General features: G+C 30.4%; 1 protein-coding gene across 23 annotated transcripts in view; it reads right to left on the bottom strand.

The window, feature by feature from the left end:
* LOC145266322 (protein tweety homolog 1-A-like) overlaps positions 1–19733 on the bottom strand; it is a 301166-nt gene that overhangs the window by 91725 nt on the left and 189708 nt on the right. For 20 of the 23 annotated variants that reach the window (XR_013864700.1, XM_080121883.1, XM_080121887.1 and 17 more), the window contains one exon: positions 11738–11813. Coding sequence is in view for 22 of the 23 variants with exons in the window: in XM_080121883.1 (XP_079978009.1) it covers positions 11738–11813 (76 nt within the window). In the remaining variant the exon portion in view is untranslated. Of the gene's footprint in view, positions 1–7618; positions 7679–11737; positions 11814–19733 lie in introns of all 23 variants that reach the window. The other 3 variants (XM_080121902.1, XM_080121901.1, XM_080121904.1) reach the window with 1 other exon arrangement.

Genomic DNA, 19733 nt, shown 5'->3' with positions numbered 1-19733 from the left:
AATCTTTTTTTTTTTTTTTTTAAATCTGACAAGCTTTTCAAACTCTTATTTGGTTTCACTGGCGTACTGTTCTCATGTTTTAATCAATGTAACCTCCGACCTTCTTCAGGTCAGTCTTGTCAAACTCGGGAATTTGGATGGAATATCGAATGGAACTTTTATTTGCTTCACGGGGGTAGCATGCTCTTGTTCTGTCAGCCATGACTGAATAGATGTCCCAAGTAATTCAGTTATGGCTGATGGAACAAGAGCATGCTACCTCCGTGAAGTAAATAAAGGGTTCTGTTCAAAATTCCATCCAAATTCCCGAGTTTGACAAGATACACCTGAAGAAGGTCAGTGCTTACATCCACCGAAACATTGTGAAAATAACCCTCAAGATGAGAACAGTAGTCCGATGAATCCAAATAATAACCAATCCTTATCTCAAAAATTCAGAAACATCTTATTTTTCTGATTCGAACAACCGAACCTGAGCTCAACTGCTGGCATGTATGACGTCTTACTAGATTGCTGAACAGTTTCTAACGAATCGTCCCATCACGGATGAATATACACACAGAGGAGGCATAGGTAAGGTAAGACAACATCATGGGAAAACATCAAACAATAAACTTGCAGGTGGCAATAGATCAGCCAACACCAACTGAGAGAAGATATCAAACAAAAGTGAAGAGAAAAGGGTTCAATATTTCCACTTTACTTAGTTAAAGGCTTCTTCAGGAATGAGCGAGACAAAAAGGGAAATGTAGTTGGAAGAAAATAGAGCAATTGACCAACGTGCAAAGATTTAGATTGATATAACTTTAACTATCGATTTCCAAGCAAAAAAAATATGTCGGGGGTGGGGGTTAAGAAATTGAAATGCAAGTCTTTTTTTCACTCAATCCTGAAGATAACTTTTACTAAATAAAGTTAAAATGTTTAATACCGCTTTTGACTTAATACATAAAAAACTTTCTTTTTTATTTTAATGTATTAAGAGAGATAAGTTTTGGTCCTGTGATTTTTTTTTATATACATACATATATATATATATATATATATATATAAATAAATTGAAAAAAGAATAATGCACAAAATTTAAAAACAGAAAATCATGCTGCACAAACCACCACTAGAAGTTAAAACACTTAATACATTTTTTTTTTTACTTATTTAAAAAAGATTCTTTAATGCATTATATAAATTATTGGTTATATATATATATATATATATATATATTAATGATGGGACAATTAAAATATTTTACATGATTCTGATTCTTCAGAAATCTCAAAATATATACCATATATTTCAGCATATAAGGCAACCGTCAAATAAGACGAGGTACAAAATTGGAGCAAATTTTAATAAATTTATCATATATCGCTGTATAAGACGACCGGTAAATCACCAAAACATGTTTATTTAGCCTAGGCTAGAGATTGCAATACCCGGTATCTTATGAAATATTGGCTTTTAAAGAGGATTTAACTTTAACGGTCGTCTTATATGCTGCAATATACGGTAACTATACAATTGTTATTTTCCCTGATTTCCGTAAAAACATGTTAAATATGCAGATATTTTCCTAAATGAAAAAATACATTTGTGGAGGATGATCTATCGATTTTAGCTTTACTGGTTGATTAAAATCAATAAATATTTATTTTATTATTATTACCAGCAATAAAAGATTTTACTTTAAACAAATGTTTTTTTTAAAAAAGCAATCAAAAGAATCGTTTTGGCATCGGAAAAGAGGCACTAATTTTTTCGACTCCAATACCCTCAAATGTTCCGATTTTTCTGATTCCTGATTAATCGTCCCAACACTAATTATATATATATATATATATATATATATATATATATATATATATATATAAATAAAGATGTTTTTTAACATGTTTTATTAATCATTTGTTCATATATATATGATTTTTTTTTTTCTGGGTTCTATTAGTTGGAGATAATATTCACTAAGGAAACCTCTTGAAAACATCTTGTGTTTATCAATTATCAAGAAAAAAATGACAAACAATTATATAAATATATAAAAATAAGCACGCACACACACACATATATATATATATATATATATATATATATATATATATATATATATATATATATATATGCACACAACAAAACAAGACGTGAACACAACCAAATTCCAAAGTATATTTCAATAGTTGAATAAAGAGAAAAATAAATTTTTTTTTAAATTTTTAATTAAAAAAATGTTTTTTACTTTTTTGAAAATTAAGTTCTGAATTAAAAAATTTTTTGGAATTAAGAGAAATTTTCTAATTAAAAAACATTTTTGGAAATTATAAAAAAAATTGTAAACAAGGAATGAATTCTTTTTAGCTTATTTTACGGCATATCAACCCATTTTTGTTAAATCAATATAATGCAACATACACATTTCATTGTTTACGATTACTCGAACCAAAGTTGTTATTTTATCCAAATCTTGATGGATAGTTGTAGAGTCTATACCTTACCCAACATCATGAGTGCAGAATTGAACACAAAAAGATCGGATGACTTTCAAAGTCGTCGGAACAAATTCCAGTGTCAACGCCGTCCATTTGGTCAATAATGAACGCAAAGACACAACGTTTGATGGATTTGCTTAGAGGTTTGATATGAGGAGCAGAAGGTTTTAAGAAGCAAATATAAAATAAAGATGAAGCAAAGAACACTATTTGAAACTTTGAGGTTTAAAACGGGACGGGATGCTGCTAGAATGACGTGTAGTAGTTTAGTAGTTAAATCCTGGAAATAAACTTTGTCATAAATAAATTATTATATTCAAATTCAATCGTGAGGAATTTTGGTGCTGCTTTATTATTATATTGTCATGGGACGTGCACGAATGTTAATATTTGCCGAGTCGAGGATTTAGCGTTAAAAAAATTTTTAAAAATAATTGTGGGATGCAAATAGAATATTTAATTGATGCAAGTGATTAGAAATTTATTTTTCTGGTAAATGACAAAGCAATAATGTCCAAAACAGATTAACTGCAACTGCATCCTCATTAATTACTGCCTTCCATAATTGTTTTTGTAAACTATGAAGATGAGGATAACAGTGAGGAAAAAAAAAAAAAAAATCAATACACAACTCATCTCAAAGGATTAAAAAAAAAAATGAAATATATAATTTAAAGAACTAGATAGTAAGAATAAATTATCAATCTGTCAACTTAAATGCTATTCAGGCCTGACTCTAAAAAAAAATCAAACTGACTTAATGTTATATAATAGAAGATAGAAAATAAAATTAAGGTACTTATTCAGTTTACAACCCAACCCCCAGCAGCTTTGTGCTGGCATCTTCCAGCAGGTTATGTAAGCCGCTAGAAAATGCTGAAGCTATTATCCAATCAGGCGTGAGAAGATAAGTTTCAATGAAATTCATCAAATCAAGAAAAACTTTAAAACTTTTGATTTTCATTACATTGATGTGAAATTATCACCCCTATATAAAGAATGGCTTTCTAAACATAAGTACCTAAATCTACACGAAAGTTTCCATCAATATATGTAGTTCATTTATGTCAATTGTGTAGAGTCAATTATAAAATTAGAATTGCTCTATTTAGAAAAGTTAGATGACCACGGTCAAGAGAACTAGCAGGGGACAGGCAGTAAGGATGGAGGGGCGGGTTATTTCTTTATGTTGGAATAATGAAAATTTTTAAATTGACGTTCAAAAGTTGTATTTCCACGTGTGCCGATAAAATGACAGAAAACAATACTGATGAATAAAGATTGGAGAAAAAAAAAAAAAATTGATTTTCCATCAGAAAGTTAAAATGTAAAAAGGAAAAAAAAAAAGGACATTAATTGTGTTACGAAAATACACTAAGATTTTAAACAGGTTTCATGAATTTCAGTACCCATTTCTAAAGATTCAACTATTAAAAGAAATATTTTGTCGTGGGGCGTAATTGTTAAAAAGCCAGATCTTAAAGGGTTTAGGACCCTTTGAGTCAGGCCAGCAGGGTATCCAATGAGACTTCCCAACACTTACATGTTGGTTTCATGAACGACCATTTTAATGAACTAGCAGGGAGACCCAACGTGGCCCGAGATTGAATTAAAAATCATCGAATGCTCCACACCATATTTTTATTGTATTCGAAATCAGTGAAATTAACCATTTTTGAATCAAATAAATTGATTGCCTACTCTAGTTGGGGACCCACTGCGGTGTACTAAGAGGAAGCTTCACATGCCTCCCTGCAGTGATCTAGTCCACAATACATTGTAGTCGACATTGCACTGTAAAGAACCTACTGTTGATTTTATAAAATTATTTTTACATAATGGCTTGAATTAAATTTTAAAATGCAAAAGTCAAGTATAATGGTTCAATTGTGCTTTAAACAGAAACATTCATTTCGAACACAACTTTGTCTTATCAAAGAACTTGCTGTCAATTTTATATGTCGGGCCTTGATAAAACTTCACAAAAGCACTTGTGATGTTAGGCTGTGTAAGGTGTTAACTTTGGTGACAATCTGACTGCTCTGTCTTTAATCGGATTTTTTGAGATTATCGATTTCTTATTGGAAGCATTCAGATACCAAATCTATATAAGAACACTCCCAGATACAAAGTATTTGTATGAAATTTTTTTAGCCATTTTGGAGTTCATACGGAACGAACACACACACTAAGTGCCTTTAATATATAAGTAAAGATTATCTGTCTCGCCATTTTTCTTCAAATTTTTTTTACTTATTTACTATTCAATGTTTGTTATTACATTCCTGAAGTTCTATCGACATTAGACATTTTCAAATTAAATCAGTAGTTCTTAAAAAAAATTTTAAATTTAAAAAAAAAAAAAAATTTTTAATTAAAAAAAATTTTTCAAAAAAATTTAAAAAAAAAAATTAAAAAAAAATTTTTTTTAATTTAAAAAAAAAAAAATTAAATAAAAATTAAAAAAAAAATTTTTAATTAAAAAAATAAATAAATAAATAAAAAAAATAAAAAAAATAAAAATAAAATAAAAAAAAAAATTAGGCGACTAGCAATAAAAATGTATGCTGGTTTCAGAAGAATCACTTTATTAATTACACTGTGCAACATCCAAGTCGTACAGGACATGCGTGGGCATTTTTATATGCACCATGGCATGAAAAATCAATTCCTGGCCTTTTTGTCGAATTTGTTTGTTTTTTTTTTTTTTACAAAATTGTCATTTTCAAGAATTCTGCAGAGAATCTTAGTGATGCGAGTGATGAACATGGCGAGAGATTCCATCAAGATATTTCAGTGATGGAGAAACGTTTTTTTAATGAAAATGGAACCCTAACATGTTGGCAGATTATTGCTAGAATATGAAAAGGGAGGATGACACTCAACAAAAGAGAATTAAAAGGACAAATGTTTGAATTGATAATTCTGGGATTTTCATTCATAACCAATAATAAAAATCTGAAAACAGTGTTTCATAAGGTCAGATTTGGTGTCAGGTAACTTTTTTTCTTTTTACACCGTAACAGGTTTTATTTGGCTTGTACATTTTTCTTGAAATTCGTTGCAAAGTGTAAAAGAATAACTAATTTAACTTTCGAAAGTTTGGCACCAACATTAATTCGAAGTTAATGCCAAAAATAAAGTAATATTTGACTCTTCCTTTTTAACTTTTTTTTTTTTTAGTTAACTATTATATAAATAAAATGCTATCGATAGTTTGATTAGTAATTCTTTAAAAAAAAATTGGACCGCTTAAAAAAAAAATTGGACTGCTTAAAAAAAAAAAAAAAAAAAAAAAAAAAAAAATTGAACCGCTTAAAAAAAAATAAAAAAAAAAAAAAAAAATTGGACCGCTTAAAAAATATAATCAAAATTGAGGTCTTGTTTCATGGCAGTGTGATCATAAAGCATTTGTCTCATTATGCTTGGTTAAGGTTAGATGTTTTATGTATTGTACCATAAAATAAACAAAATTAAAAAAAAAAACATTGCTTCAGCACGATCAGAAAACCATTAAAGCAATCAGTAGTTTTGGGGGTTTTTTTTTTTTTTTTTTTAATATTGAAGCTGCAAAAGCTTGGGAGAAAAATTTTAATATTTTAAAAAAAATATATCAAAAACTTATCGGATCAAACGAAAATTCAAACACTCAAGATGCCAACAAGTTGAAATGAACTGATTTAGCCTGACACTGTATCCGATGTCATACTTCCACGATCGCTTCCCCCAAATCAAAATAAAAAAAAAATTACTTAAAGGAATAAATAATAAGATAGTCAACATCTTGAAATTTGGAACATAGACTTGTTAATTATATATTTTATTATTTATCACAGAGGTAGCATGCTCTTGTTCTGTCAGCTGCGATTGGGTAGAGGTTCTAAGTAATTCGCAGTTGTATTCTGTCACCTTTAGGAATAAACCTTCAAAAGAGGTTCACTTACAACTGAATTTACCAAGTACTTCATCCGCTATGCTACAGTCCTTGAATTTTAGAAGCCATGAACCTATTTTTGTTTATTAGATGTACAATCACTGTATATGCTTATTTAATACTGCATATATTATTACTAAAAAATAACTGCATAAATGTTTTAAACATTTCTACTTTCTGCAAGAAATAAATATAATTATATGCTAAGTAAATAGAGGATGAGTCACGGGAAATGGATGTTTTTAAGGAAAACAAACCTCTGCGAATATTTCGACAAAAATTTTATCATGTACATAAAAACATTTACTAAATTACGCCATTACAGAATATTTAAAAGTGAAAAGCATTCTAAAAAACAGCCGTTTCCCGTGACTCACCTTGTATAACTGATATTAATTTAAAAACATTATTCTGAGACCAAATCAGTTTTTTTTTAATACAATATGACGATTGTTTATTACAAATTTATTAAAGAAAAAAAAAAAATTGTATAAATGTTTAGTTTAAACATTTTTTCTAAAAAATAAATATTGATGCTAAATAAATAAATAAAAATTTTAATTTCTACTTTGTCTAGTTTTTTCTTCAGCATCTAGACAACGCAAGAACGTGTTGAAATATTTTTATGGCAAGATTTTTTTTAAGGAAGTTTCTACAAAAAAAAAAAAAAAAAAAAAAATTTTTTTTGAAAACAACAGATTGGTATTATTTAGATTCTTCAGAATCCTCCAAACATTTCAGTCGATGTAACTTCCAACCCGTTTCAGGTGTATCTTACCAAACTATGGAATCTTTCTTACAATTTTTCTAAAAAAATAAATATGAATGCTAAGTAAATGATATTGAATTTTAAAAAAAAAAAAAAAAAGGTTATTCTGTAACCAAATCAGTTTTTTTCGATACAGGGTGTCCCAAAAATACATCATCCATTTCGAAATATAAATTCATTTTGGAACACCCTATTTATTTTTGTTTACGTGTGGTAATTTGACATCAGATAGGGTGGCAAGCTAAACACATTCCGCTCAACTATTGATGTTACCGGGAGTGCTGAATTCACTTTGTCCAGAAACAGCTTTTAAGGATTCATGATATTGAACTTTCTAGAATGACCTGGTTATTATGAGATCCAAACCACCACTAATAAGTAAACCATAATCCCTAAGATAGGCGGATGAAGAGGAGGAGGCAAACCTACATGTTTGTGGTTCCATCATCCAGGCAAGCCTCGTCATTTGAGAAATTCAAATTGAAAAAACTAAATGCACAACAGAAGAAAAAAAACAAAAAAAACGGATACAAGAGGTGGTCAGCAACATGCAAAAGAAGAAAAAAAAAATAAAAAGAAAAAAAAATTTTATAATGTACCCACCAAAACTTCTTTTGGTATATACATGGTCTTCCAACGATCAACTATTTTTAAAATCATCAAAACTGTATTTCTCATAATAAAATTTGAACAAATAGATAATTTTAATTTCTACTTCATCTAGTTTTTTTCTTCGGCATCATCATCTAGACAATGCAAGAATGTGTTGAAATATTTTTATAGATTTTTTTAATGAAGTTTCTTTAAAAAAAAAAAAAAAAAAAAAAAAAATGAAGTTTTCAGAAGAAAAGATTGGTATTATTTGGATTCTTTCTACAAAATAAAAAATAAAAAAAATGAAGTTTTCAGAAGAAAAGATTGATATTATTTGGATTCTTTCTACAAAATAAAAAATAAAAAAAATGAAGTTTTCAGAAGAAAAGATTGGTATTATTTGGATTCTTTCTACAAAAAAAAAAAAAAAAAAAAAATTATTACTACTTCTAATATTGGTCTTTAGCATCATAATCATCTAGACAATGCAAGAACGTGTTGAAATATTTTATGACAGGATTTTTTTTTTAATGAAGTTTCTTAAAAAAAAAAAAAAAAAAAAAAAAAAATTCAAAAGAACAAATTGGTATTATTTGGATTCTTTAGAATCCTCCAAACATTTCAGCCGATGTAACCTCCAACCCGTTTCAGGTGTATCTTGCCGAACTCTGGAATCTTTCTTACAAATGGAACCCTTTATTTAAATCCATGGAGATAGCATGGTTTCATTCCATCAGTCATGAATAATTAAAGAATTCACAATTGAACCATGAAACTCCAAAAGTGGATTTAAACAAGTACTTTACCTTTTACTCTTCCATGCAGAGATTTCAGAGTTCAGTAAAAGACACCTGAAGTAGGTCTGAAGGTACATCGGTCAAAACATTTTGGAAAAAAAAAAAAAAAAAAAAAGGACTCCAATTGAGAAGAGTACTCAAAATAATCCAAATGATACAAATTATCCTCATCTACAATTCAGAAACGAACAACATACGAATCTTTGATCAGTTGCAATTATTTATTGAAGTTTGAAAATATTTTGTGAAATTTTAGAAAATGTAATGAAATTATTTATGAGCCTTTGCAGAAATATGTGGCAAGTACAGATCATTCAGCTTAATGACATTTTTTTTATAAATATATTTTGTTTAATTGCATATAAGTGTAACAAGTATGAGACATTCAGCTTAATGAGATTCATTTTTAATAGATTTTATTTGTGCATAAGTTTTGTTATTATCAGAAATAAAGTTTTGATGTTATTAAAATTTTAAAATAGATGATGACTTTTGGAAGATGCTGTATAACACGTGAGCATAAATTTGTCTTCAGAATATTTTTGCTGGTGAAATGAAAAAATCTCAATAGTTAGGGGAAAAAAAAAAAAAAATCAAAACAATTTGACCCTTGACCTTATAGTAAATATTCCAAATGTTTTTATCAACTGACTTTTTCTCTTGGTGTTCATCCAATCATGAAATTAGGGTTTAAAACATCCGTACAAAACCTCTTGGCCATATTTTGACCTTCATATGACCCTGTGATATTGTCTGCTTGATTTTATAAAAATCAACTTGAATTTTTATTTTCATTCTCATATGATCAATCTCGCCACATTTAAACAATTTCAATTTTTTTTTTTTTTTTTTTTTTTTTTTTTTTTTTTACACAGTGATCACCACTTAAAGTTTATTTCATTGATTTTTTTTTTCCTTTTAAAAAGTCAAGCGAAACTGCTTTTATGATTAAAAAGATCCATTTTGCTGAGTAATATAAAGTTTTATTTAAATACCTCCTTTTAAATTAATTTGAATTTGGTTTCAACAATTAAAATGAAAAGTTGTTGTTTTGAAGTTATATCGCAGTGAATAAATATCTCCACAGCAAATGGAAAAGAAATGATTTTCCAACATTTTTTCACTTTTTTTCTTCGCAATTTATAACTACAATAAATTGCGGTTTCACTTAATGCCATAACTAGCAAATTCTAGCATTGCTACAAATATAATTTGCTGATTTCTTTATGTCCTCTGATGAGAAGAATAACAAGAATAACATTCTTTGCAACTCTGCGGAGTAAGGACTTTGTAAATTGTTTTTTGGAGTATTCAGTCAAACAATAAATTTTGATTGTAAAGTTGAACTACAGTTTTAATTTTCTTTCTCTTATAATAAACTCTACTCTCTATTGCATATTGAGCTTTTTTATTCAGTTGGGATTAAATTTTCTATAAATAAATACTGTTATTTATATTAGTTTGAAGTTTACCATTGCGTATACCAGATAAACACTACATCCTTTTGATTTCAGTTCTTTATATATATATATATATATATAAATATATTTTAAATTCAAAGATGGCATAACAAATAAAAACAATTGCAATTTTCGGATTTTGTAATCATGCGCATATTCCTTTATTTTCTTTTAAAATTGATAAGTTCTTTTTCTTCTGAGGAGTTAATCATGGAATAAATTAAAAAATTGAAATAATTACATGAATTATTCTGGCTACAAAACAGATGCTGTCAAGAACTGAGCATTTCAACATACTTAAAGAAATAAACAGTAAAATGGTCAACATCTTGAAAATTGGAATATAGACTTTATTTTTTTTTAATTTAAATTTTTTTTTATTTATTTAGCTAATGGTATTTGTTTGTTCTTTAGTGTGGAGAGAAGTGTTATATTATATGATCAAAATGGTTCTCGTTTACAATTTGTAAAAAAATATAAAGTGCATTTTAAATTTAAAAAAAAAAAAAAAAAAAGGTGGGGAAGGGGGATGGAGTATATTTGAATCATTTTAAAGAGTCCTTACATTTTAAAGAGTCCTTAATGGGGGCTTCATTCATGAAATATTAAGTTGGTTCCAAAAACGATTTCAATAAAAGCTCAACAAACCATTAAACTGATTGTCTTAACTGTTCATAAATTAATTACATGACCGTAGGGGTGAGAAGGTGGGGGTTTAAAAAAACAATAAAAGACAAATGTTTCCGTTTATCGGTTAAATGTGTTAAGAAATGACCGAAATGCCTGCCTCTGAAATTCCTTCCCTGCATATCATTTTCGAGACTGTACTTTATATTTTTTAAAATTGTAAACGGGGACATATAATATATGAATATAACACTTCTCTTCACAACATATAGAAATTTAAATGTAATGTTAACAAAGACTTGATTGCACAACTCTCCACTTAGCTATTGTCCCTAATTCACTGTAGCCAGTTATGTTTAAGTGGCAGTATGTTTTAACAATTAAATATCGAGAAAAGCAATTAAGCAGATAAATGTGTTTTTTATAGGTTAAATGCGCCAAGAAATGATCTTATGAAGAGAAATTAGAATTAAGAAATAACGGTTCTTGTCCAGAATTCACCCTTTATAAAAAAATTTTTTTTTTTTTAAATTGATGATGTATGTACCAGTGTCAAAACGAAAATATCGTATTCCAAAAATCAAATTGATCAAGTAGTTTTATTTTTATAAAGACAATCATTTTTAAACACAATTGATGGAAAAGGCATTAAGACAAATCTAGTTATCTCCCTTTGTTTCTTGAGATTTTTTCAAAATGGTGGAGGAGTCATTTGTCAGGTGCTCGTAAAATTTGATTTTCTTATTTAAAAATAAAAGTATTTGATCAATTTATACGATTTTTTGGATTACGATATTTTCGTTTTGTCGTAGGCATGTACAGAGTTTTACGAGTTTTTTTTTTTTTTATACTGGGAAATTCTGAACAAAAATCTTTCCACAGAGTTGTGAAAAAACAAAATGTCTGAGAAAATAAGAATTTCCTCCCTTGATCGATAAATTTGTAATGAATGATGACCACAAAGAGAAAATGTAAAAAAAAAAAAAAAAAAAAAAAAAAAAATGGAAATAAACAATCAGAAAATCAGACAAAAAAAATAAAAATAAAAAATAAAGCAAAGTTTTACTTACAGCAGGAGGTGGTGACTCTGAATATTGCCCTACCCGCCGGGGAATAGTATCCTCACTACCTGCGGCGCTCTCGCTTCTGGAACAATAAAAAACAAAACATTTAGTTTTGTCAAGAAAAATCGTCACCATCAGTGTATAAAAATTCAAAGAATTCACAAACAGACCCTCAAAATCTTTTGTTCAAGTGCTTTACTATAGTGGAAAAACAATTATTAGTTTTAATAATAAAGAGTTAATATTTATAGTTTAATCATTTGAAAGCTTAGCAAGCAAGACCAGAGATTTGGGGCAAATATGAGATATTTTCTAATTCATATGCAAAACTAGAAAAATAAATGACTATGATTGAAACATTTTATGGCTGTAAAAAAAAAAAAAAAAAAAAAAGTGCTAAAAATAGGCTCTGGATGATGGATAATCCCCTTAAATGTATGACTTTGAGGGCAAATGTCACATAGCCAACTACACAATTCAGGTCATTACCTTTCCAACGAGCCTTCATTTGTTAAATTCTGATCAATAGTCGCGAAGATTTGGAACTTATAAAATTGCCAAAAAAAGGTGATACTATATATACATATATATATATATATATATATATATATATATAAAGTTATAAAATATATATGGCGATTAAGCTACACTGAATATTCCGCGTTTCATCCACTCTAAGATTCTTCAGGCTATTTTATAACTTACTAACTAGCTCTACCTACGTATTGAGCACTCTTGAAGTAAATACTTCAAGTTTACGCATAAATTTATACTTTCGTATATTAATTTATGTGAGTAAATGTAGTAGTTATATATATATATATATATATATATATATATATGTGCACGGTACCCAAGATGACCGACCTGTAATAACGTGGGGATGGAATTTCTTTTCCCCAAGCAAACACACCAGGTGTATCATGTACAAAATTAACTTTTTATTGGTAACATCAGATGGAAATCACATTTGACGAGTTAATGAGAAAGAAAAATTTTATGAAAACATAAAATTGTCATCTCAATGAAACGGCTGTAATGAAGAGATCCAAGATAAAATAAACAAGAGAAAAAAAATGTAAGTCTTTGAATTTAAACAAAATTTTGTACAATATATATATATATATATATATAAAATAATATACCGTCATTGGATTATTTACCTTTCACCAGACTATCCATTCACGTGTAATCACCTTTTTCTGCTCCACTTTTTGTTATCAAGTAAGATCTTTGACTTACTTGTTGTTTCATCAAATACTTTTGTATGCAAAATCCGATCCCGCATTTTGCTAATTCCTACCCTCTGATGAGAAGGAAAGTATTTCTTCGAAACTCCGCAGATTAAGGACTATCCACTTATCAAGTGTTTCCTTTTTAAAATTAAATATTCTTTAGCTCTTTTTCAAAGTGTTTTTTAACATGTTTCATTTACTGTTTGCTCCTATAATATATATATATATATATATATATATATATATATATATATATATATAATCCAATGTAATGAGAAATAAGAACGGGTAAAAAAAATAAAACGAAAATTATTATATATTAATAAAAAATTTCATTTTTTTTTTTATTTCAAGACTTTCTCAAGAGGACGGATTTAACTTCTATGATTTTCTTCAAATCTGTCATCTTGCAGAAGTCTTGCAATAAGGATAAAACATTGATTAATAACAATTTTCATTTCCCTACACCCCCCTTTTCCATAACGCACGCACAGGGTGATATTTGTTCGCAATTTTAAAGTGTTAATTTTATGCATATTTTGATCCTTGTTCAGAATTTTATAAAGAAAATCATTTTTAAGTGATTAATAGGAATTTGTAGGCATTACAACATAAATATCACTGGTTTTAAATTATGGAGATCGCTTTTTGTTTTGTTTTTTTAAATCATTTTCAACATGGTGGACAAGACGGCCATTCTTTTGTTACTCGTAAAATTGGATTTTCTTATTTAAAAATAGATTATTATTTTCTTTTTTAATTTTTTTTTTTTTTTTTTTTTTTTTTACAAAGGGGTTACCACTTCTCAAGGCCTGAATGTCATCTATAAATATGAAAGCGAAAATGGGTTTGTGTGTGTGCATTTTTGTGCATGTCCGAAAAAGGCTTTTTCGTCGGCGTTCTCGGTTGGCTCGCTCCTTCTTAAAACTTTTTATATCACATGTAAAATCATAATATCTACGAGTTAACAATGGGGGTCGCCTATTTAATTTGCCCAACTTTGAAAAGATAAATATTCCGCATTTTTGGATCGACGCGTGTTGCTTTCATTTTTCGGTATAAAAAAGTGAAATGGTTAAGTGTCTGGCTTTCCCCACCCCCTTTCGTTTCCACCTCCGCATCAAGGCTTTGAGGTTCAAGCCTACCTTCCTAATAAAACTTTTTTTTTTTTCTTTTACACTTCCAAACACGTGGCCATGTTTTGATCTAACCCCCCCCCCCCCGACACACACACCTCTAAACACCTGGGCAACGCCGGGTACCCCCCGCTAGTCTATAATATAAATGGCAAACATCTGTTTAAATATATGTATGTATGTTCGCCTAAAACTTTCGACAGAGGCAATGTATTTTCACAAGATCGGTATCATTTTGAAGCTCGCCCCTTCAGACAACAAATATCGAAAAATTGGCTAAAAATTCCTTCACCCTCAACTGGGCACTTTGGTACGGAGAGAGTGGGGGGGGGTTTGCTGACATTTATTGCAAGTCATTCAACCCTCGCTTCCACGACATTGCATAAAAGGCGTTATTTCAACTGCCCGTGACATCACAACCACGCTGGGCACATTGGTAAGAGATTGTTTTTTTGTTTTTGTTTTTTTTAACCTCTTTTTTCCTCTGGTGTGATACTGGTTTGAACCTGCTTTCTACTTTTTTTTTTTTTTTTTTTTTTTTTTTTTGCACTTTCAATTTTTCCTTTTTTTTTCTTGCTCAACCAACACCTTTACACACACATCCACTTTTCTTTTCCGCCTTAGCGTCACGAGTTCGAGCCTGCCTGACTACAACTTTTTTTGTTCAACACACTTCCAAACACCCGGGCACTGAGGCTAGTTCAAAGATAAGGGTTAACGAGTGTAGTAATCATAACTGGTTGAAATTTAATTATTTAAGAGAATGACTCAACAAGAACTTGTTTACATTAGACTTTCTTCCATAGCTAAAAGCAAAATTCTAAATATATATATATATATATATATATATATTTATATACATACTAGCAGTTCAACTCGGCTTTGCTCAGGCCCCATGTACTAGTCATAACTTTATGTGCATATGTATAAATATATTAAAACGTTTGAGTCATTTCAACCTACATCTAAAATTTCAAGTGTTTAGACCCAAAATTGGCATACGAGTTTGGTAGAGTCTGCAAAGGTCAACTCTTCCATCTTTGACTTCTTAGCAGCCAAATTTTCGTACAAAAACTGATTAAAAAGCTTGCTGCATGTCTGAATACCCTTTCTGTAAAATTTTAAATGTTTAAACCAAAGATTGGCTGAGCAATTTGGTAGAGACCGCAGAGGTTTTTTTTTTTTTTTTTTTTTTTTTTTTTTTTACTTTGACCTCTTAAGATTATTTGTTTCAGGCTCAAATCAAATACAAAAGTTGGATCCATGTGCAAGTAACCTACATCTAAAATTTCAAGTGTTTAGACCCAAAATTGGTGGAGGAGTTTGGTAGAGTTTTCAAAGAGCAAATCGTTGAACTGACTCCTTGACAGCCAAATTTCTGGCCGAAAATCAATTTAAAAGATTTTCCCAAATCTCAAAACTCCTTATGTTAACTCTCCAGTCTGAAGACTGAAAATTGACAGAGTAGTTTGGTAGGGAAATGTACACACACACAGACAATTTCACTTTTATAGATATATAGATATGCAGATACATTGGATTTGAAGACAATCATTGTTGTCAGCTGGAAATCAGGCCAGGGAAACAGGCAGCCAGTTCTAGGAAAAGAAGTGGTGTTCATGGAATGTGTTCAACTACTTCATTAATTCATATGATTTTTGGAATACGATGTTTAAATTTTTTCTTTATTTTTGTTTTCAATGTAGGGGGAATTCTGGACAAGCACCAGTATTTTGTTTAAAATTTTTTAACTTTCATATTTTTTACTGAATTATGGACAATTTGTGATGAAATGTATGCGATTTTCGGAATATATTTTCCCTTCATCTCTTCTACATACATCATGCGTATTTTTCTTGATTTTTGTTTTAAGCTGAAATTAATACAAAGAAGCAAATATTAGACTTCCTCAACAGCAGGAAGAGGAAGATAGTCAAAAATGTCAGAAAGAAATTCGAATTCAAGATTCAAGATTTGAGTACGAGATCAGAGAGAAAAAAAAAATGCATGATCGGTAATCGAACACTATCAGAACACAGAACATTGAAGTTCAGGAGATCGATGCATATCACAAGGAAGAGAGGCATAGATGAAAAGCTCCTTATGCTGCTGGTGTCTAAGAGTCTCTGCTACAAAATGAGAAGGACAATTTCCGTCGCAGGCAATGCAAGAAAAGCAAACAAGCTGAAACATCCAATGTCATTATTCTCCGACGAGAAAAAAAAACAAAAAAAAAAACTTCTGTTAAGACAAGATCAACTTCCAGAATGATAGGTGACTTACTACCTCATTTCTATCAAAAGTCCAACTGACTAAAAATTTGTAAGTTAACAATGCAAGATCATATATGATAGGGACTACATTGGCTACAATATGGGCCAAGTAGTGAGTATCAATTGGGAACAGGATCAAAGTTATGACACAAAAAAAAAAAAATAAAAATAAAAAAAATAAAAAAAAAAGTGGCTTTCTTCTCATTTTGTGATTTGGAGCTACAATATGGGCCAAGTAGTGAGTATCAATTGGGAACAGGATCAAAGTTATGACAAAAAAAAAAAAAAAAATAAAAAAAAAAGTGGCTTTCTTCTCATTTTGTGATTTGGAGCTACAATTTGGGCCAGGTAGTGAGTCTCAACAGTTGACAGAGATATCCCAAAATTAAATCAGTTTTACATTATGGCATGACTGATACTGTGACCAAGTTTGGTGACGATTGGTCCAGCAAGGTGGAGGGTAAGCCTTTTACAGGCTGTGACAATCAATGAATATTCATCATTTGATCATCAGTATCAGCGTTGGAAAATTAAGTTGTAAAAAAAAAAAAAAAAAAAAATTTCTCTGAAAAAGTTATGTTAGACCATGAACAATATTTTGACCAAGTTTGGTGACGATTGATCAAGCAATGTGAATGCTAGGCTTTTGTTTTCCCTTAACTAATTTTTACCCAAAAAAAAAAGCATGTTGCCACTTGGAACATAAAGGGCTACAACTTGGGATCGTGTCTGGTAGGGGGCAGTGGGGAGTTCAGCAGCAAGATTTTTGTTCACATTACATTTAAACTTATTTATGCTAGTACAGTCAGGGAAGCATAAAACAGTGAGAGAATTCCAAAGTCTAGCAGTCCAAGAGAAAAAAAACTATTAGAGTAGAAGGTTTTCTCAGCACCTAGGTACCTGAACAGTAAAGAAATGGGATTTTACTGCTTGACGGGAATATGTCAATGAGGGCACAAGTGCTGCAAGTTCATCAGAACACATTCCATTAAAATAATTGTAAAACAGATGCAGAAATGTGACACGGTTAAAGCCTGGCCGATAGTGTGGACCCTACATAATGGTCTCCTTTAGACCCCGTCTAAAAGTGAAAGACTAGCATGGTAAAGGGAGCCCACTTTCTTTGCAGCAGCCTTGGCAATATCCTCAATTTGCTTCCATTCATATTGCCTTTACACAAATAAGTATAGTGACGAATTTGATTAAATATGTAAACTAATTAAATTGAATTAATTACAAGTTAGATGATGATTGATATTCTGAACACGTTTAGTGACAATTGGTCAAGCGATGTAGATGCTAGGCTGTATAGAAGCAAATAGTGACAAACTGGCAAACAAATTCAACTGAAGATATAACCTCTTTGGTGGAGGTAATAACAAGTTTGGCTTATTTCGACATTCTACTGCAGTTTCTTGGATTACCATTTTCTCAAAAATCTATTAATGTATGTGATGGTTATATGTTTAAATAAATGTATAAGCATTGCATGTATTGATTTTGGAAAAAGCAAACCAGTGGCCTTATGCCAGACTTATTTTTTTATTAAATCAAGTATGATTATCAATAAGCAAAAAAAAAAAAAAGAACAAAAGAAAAAAGAACAAAAGAAAAAAGAACAAAAAAGAAAAAAAAAAACACACACACACAAACATTGTACACCCTTAAAATTTCAGCGATGGAAGGGTTGGTTGGTTGGTTGTTTTACGGCATATCAACCTTTTTCAGGTTATTTAATGCCGAATCTAGTTATTTTGAGGAACGATTTTTAATGGAGTATATTTTTTTTATGTCAGATTCTATTTAACCCATAGTTGGGACCCTAACAGGTACTACCACTCCGGGTCAGAGTGGACCTGGGAGCAATGGCAATTAAAGGGTGGCTCCAAACTCCCCAAAGCCCGCAAAGTGGGGCCTCACCATTGGATATAGTTTTAGGTCATATCCAGGACCGTGCGATGAAAGGGAGATAATCCCCCATCAATTATTAAAGTTGCCTCCTTTTTGTCAACCAATTTTTCACGAATATGAAACAATAAACATAAAACAGAATAACTCAAAGAAATACGAAAATATCTACGGAGCCAGTAACTTTTCTCTTCTTTTCCAAATAACAACCAACATGTCTGCGGACAGTCGAAGGCTAATCCGACCGAAACGTTGCACAAATAACACTCAAGATGAGAACAATAGTCTAATCGATACAAGTAATATAAACAGTCAGCCCTCATCTAAAAAATTGAGAACTTTAAAAGAAATTAGTTTGTTGAACCGAAAGCGATTCCTTTCTAGTCAAGCAGAAAGATTAAAAAAAAAAAACTTTTGAAAAAAAAATAAATAACAGCTATATCATTTTCACTTTAGGGTTCATACACTCCCCACAAGAGTAGAATGTTTATTCCTTGTTTTAAATCTGAAACAGCTTTCTGTCACCGTCACCATCATCGCACCCATAACTCAGAAAGTAATAGAATCATCCTTAGATGATTAGAGTTAGGGTTAGTTGTCGGAAGGAGGGGAGGGGTGTAATCCATAAAACCACCTGATTTTAAACCGGTGCACGGGTTATATGCAGGTTATGCTGGGGAAGAAGGCGTGGTCTCCCCTACAGATCAATGTAATAGCTAACAAAAAAAAAAAATAAAAGGGAGCCTCAACTACAGTTCACCACTTTTTTACTTACAGTAAAATGCTGATTAAAACTTTGATACGTCATGCATAGCCTAAAATGTTTATTTGTGCAAACTTTTTTTTTTCTTTTTTTTTTACAAAGGAGTCACCAATTATTAAGGGTTAAGAGTGTACAGTAGTCAAAAGGACAATATCATAGTAATCGTTAGAAGTGTAAATTTGGTAAATTGGATTACTTAAGGGGAACGGCTCATCAAGAATTTGTTTATGTTGGACTTGAAGACGGCCATATTGTAGTCAGCTGAAAAACAGGCAAACGGAACAGAGTTCCACAGGTGCGCAGTTCTAAGAAAGAAACTTTGTTCATGGAAACTACGTGTTTAGGTTTAGGCAAAGATAAAGAGTGGAGGAAATTATTGATAGTCGTTTCAGCTAGACAAGTGTTTTTCATGAAAGTTTGGCATGGGGGGGGGACCATAGGTTGGAGCTTAAACAAGCACTTGCCATGAAACTAACAATAAAGCAGAGAAGCTCGCAATGTCTCTTCTGTGGAAGAGATGTTGCAGTGAAGAGAAAAGGGCATCCCCCACTAGGCTACAAAGTCTATTTTGAACTCCGTCAAGGCAGGATAAGATCTTTCTAGCAGCTCATGCTCATCCTTGGACGTACTTGACTCTTATATAGGTAGAGAATTGCATCAGCAGTGATATATCTACTGTCGCAGTAG

The sequence above is a fragment of the Euprymna scolopes genome, chromosome 41 (assembly GCF_053919585.1).
Source record: "Euprymna scolopes isolate OS-2025 chromosome 41, ASM5391958v1, whole genome shotgun sequence".
In the NCBI taxonomy this organism is placed as follows: domain Eukaryota; kingdom Metazoa; phylum Mollusca; class Cephalopoda; order Sepiida; family Sepiolidae; genus Euprymna; species Euprymna scolopes.
The sequence above is the reverse complement of the archived record's forward strand: the minus strand, read 5'-3'. Positions and strand labels throughout refer to the sequence as shown.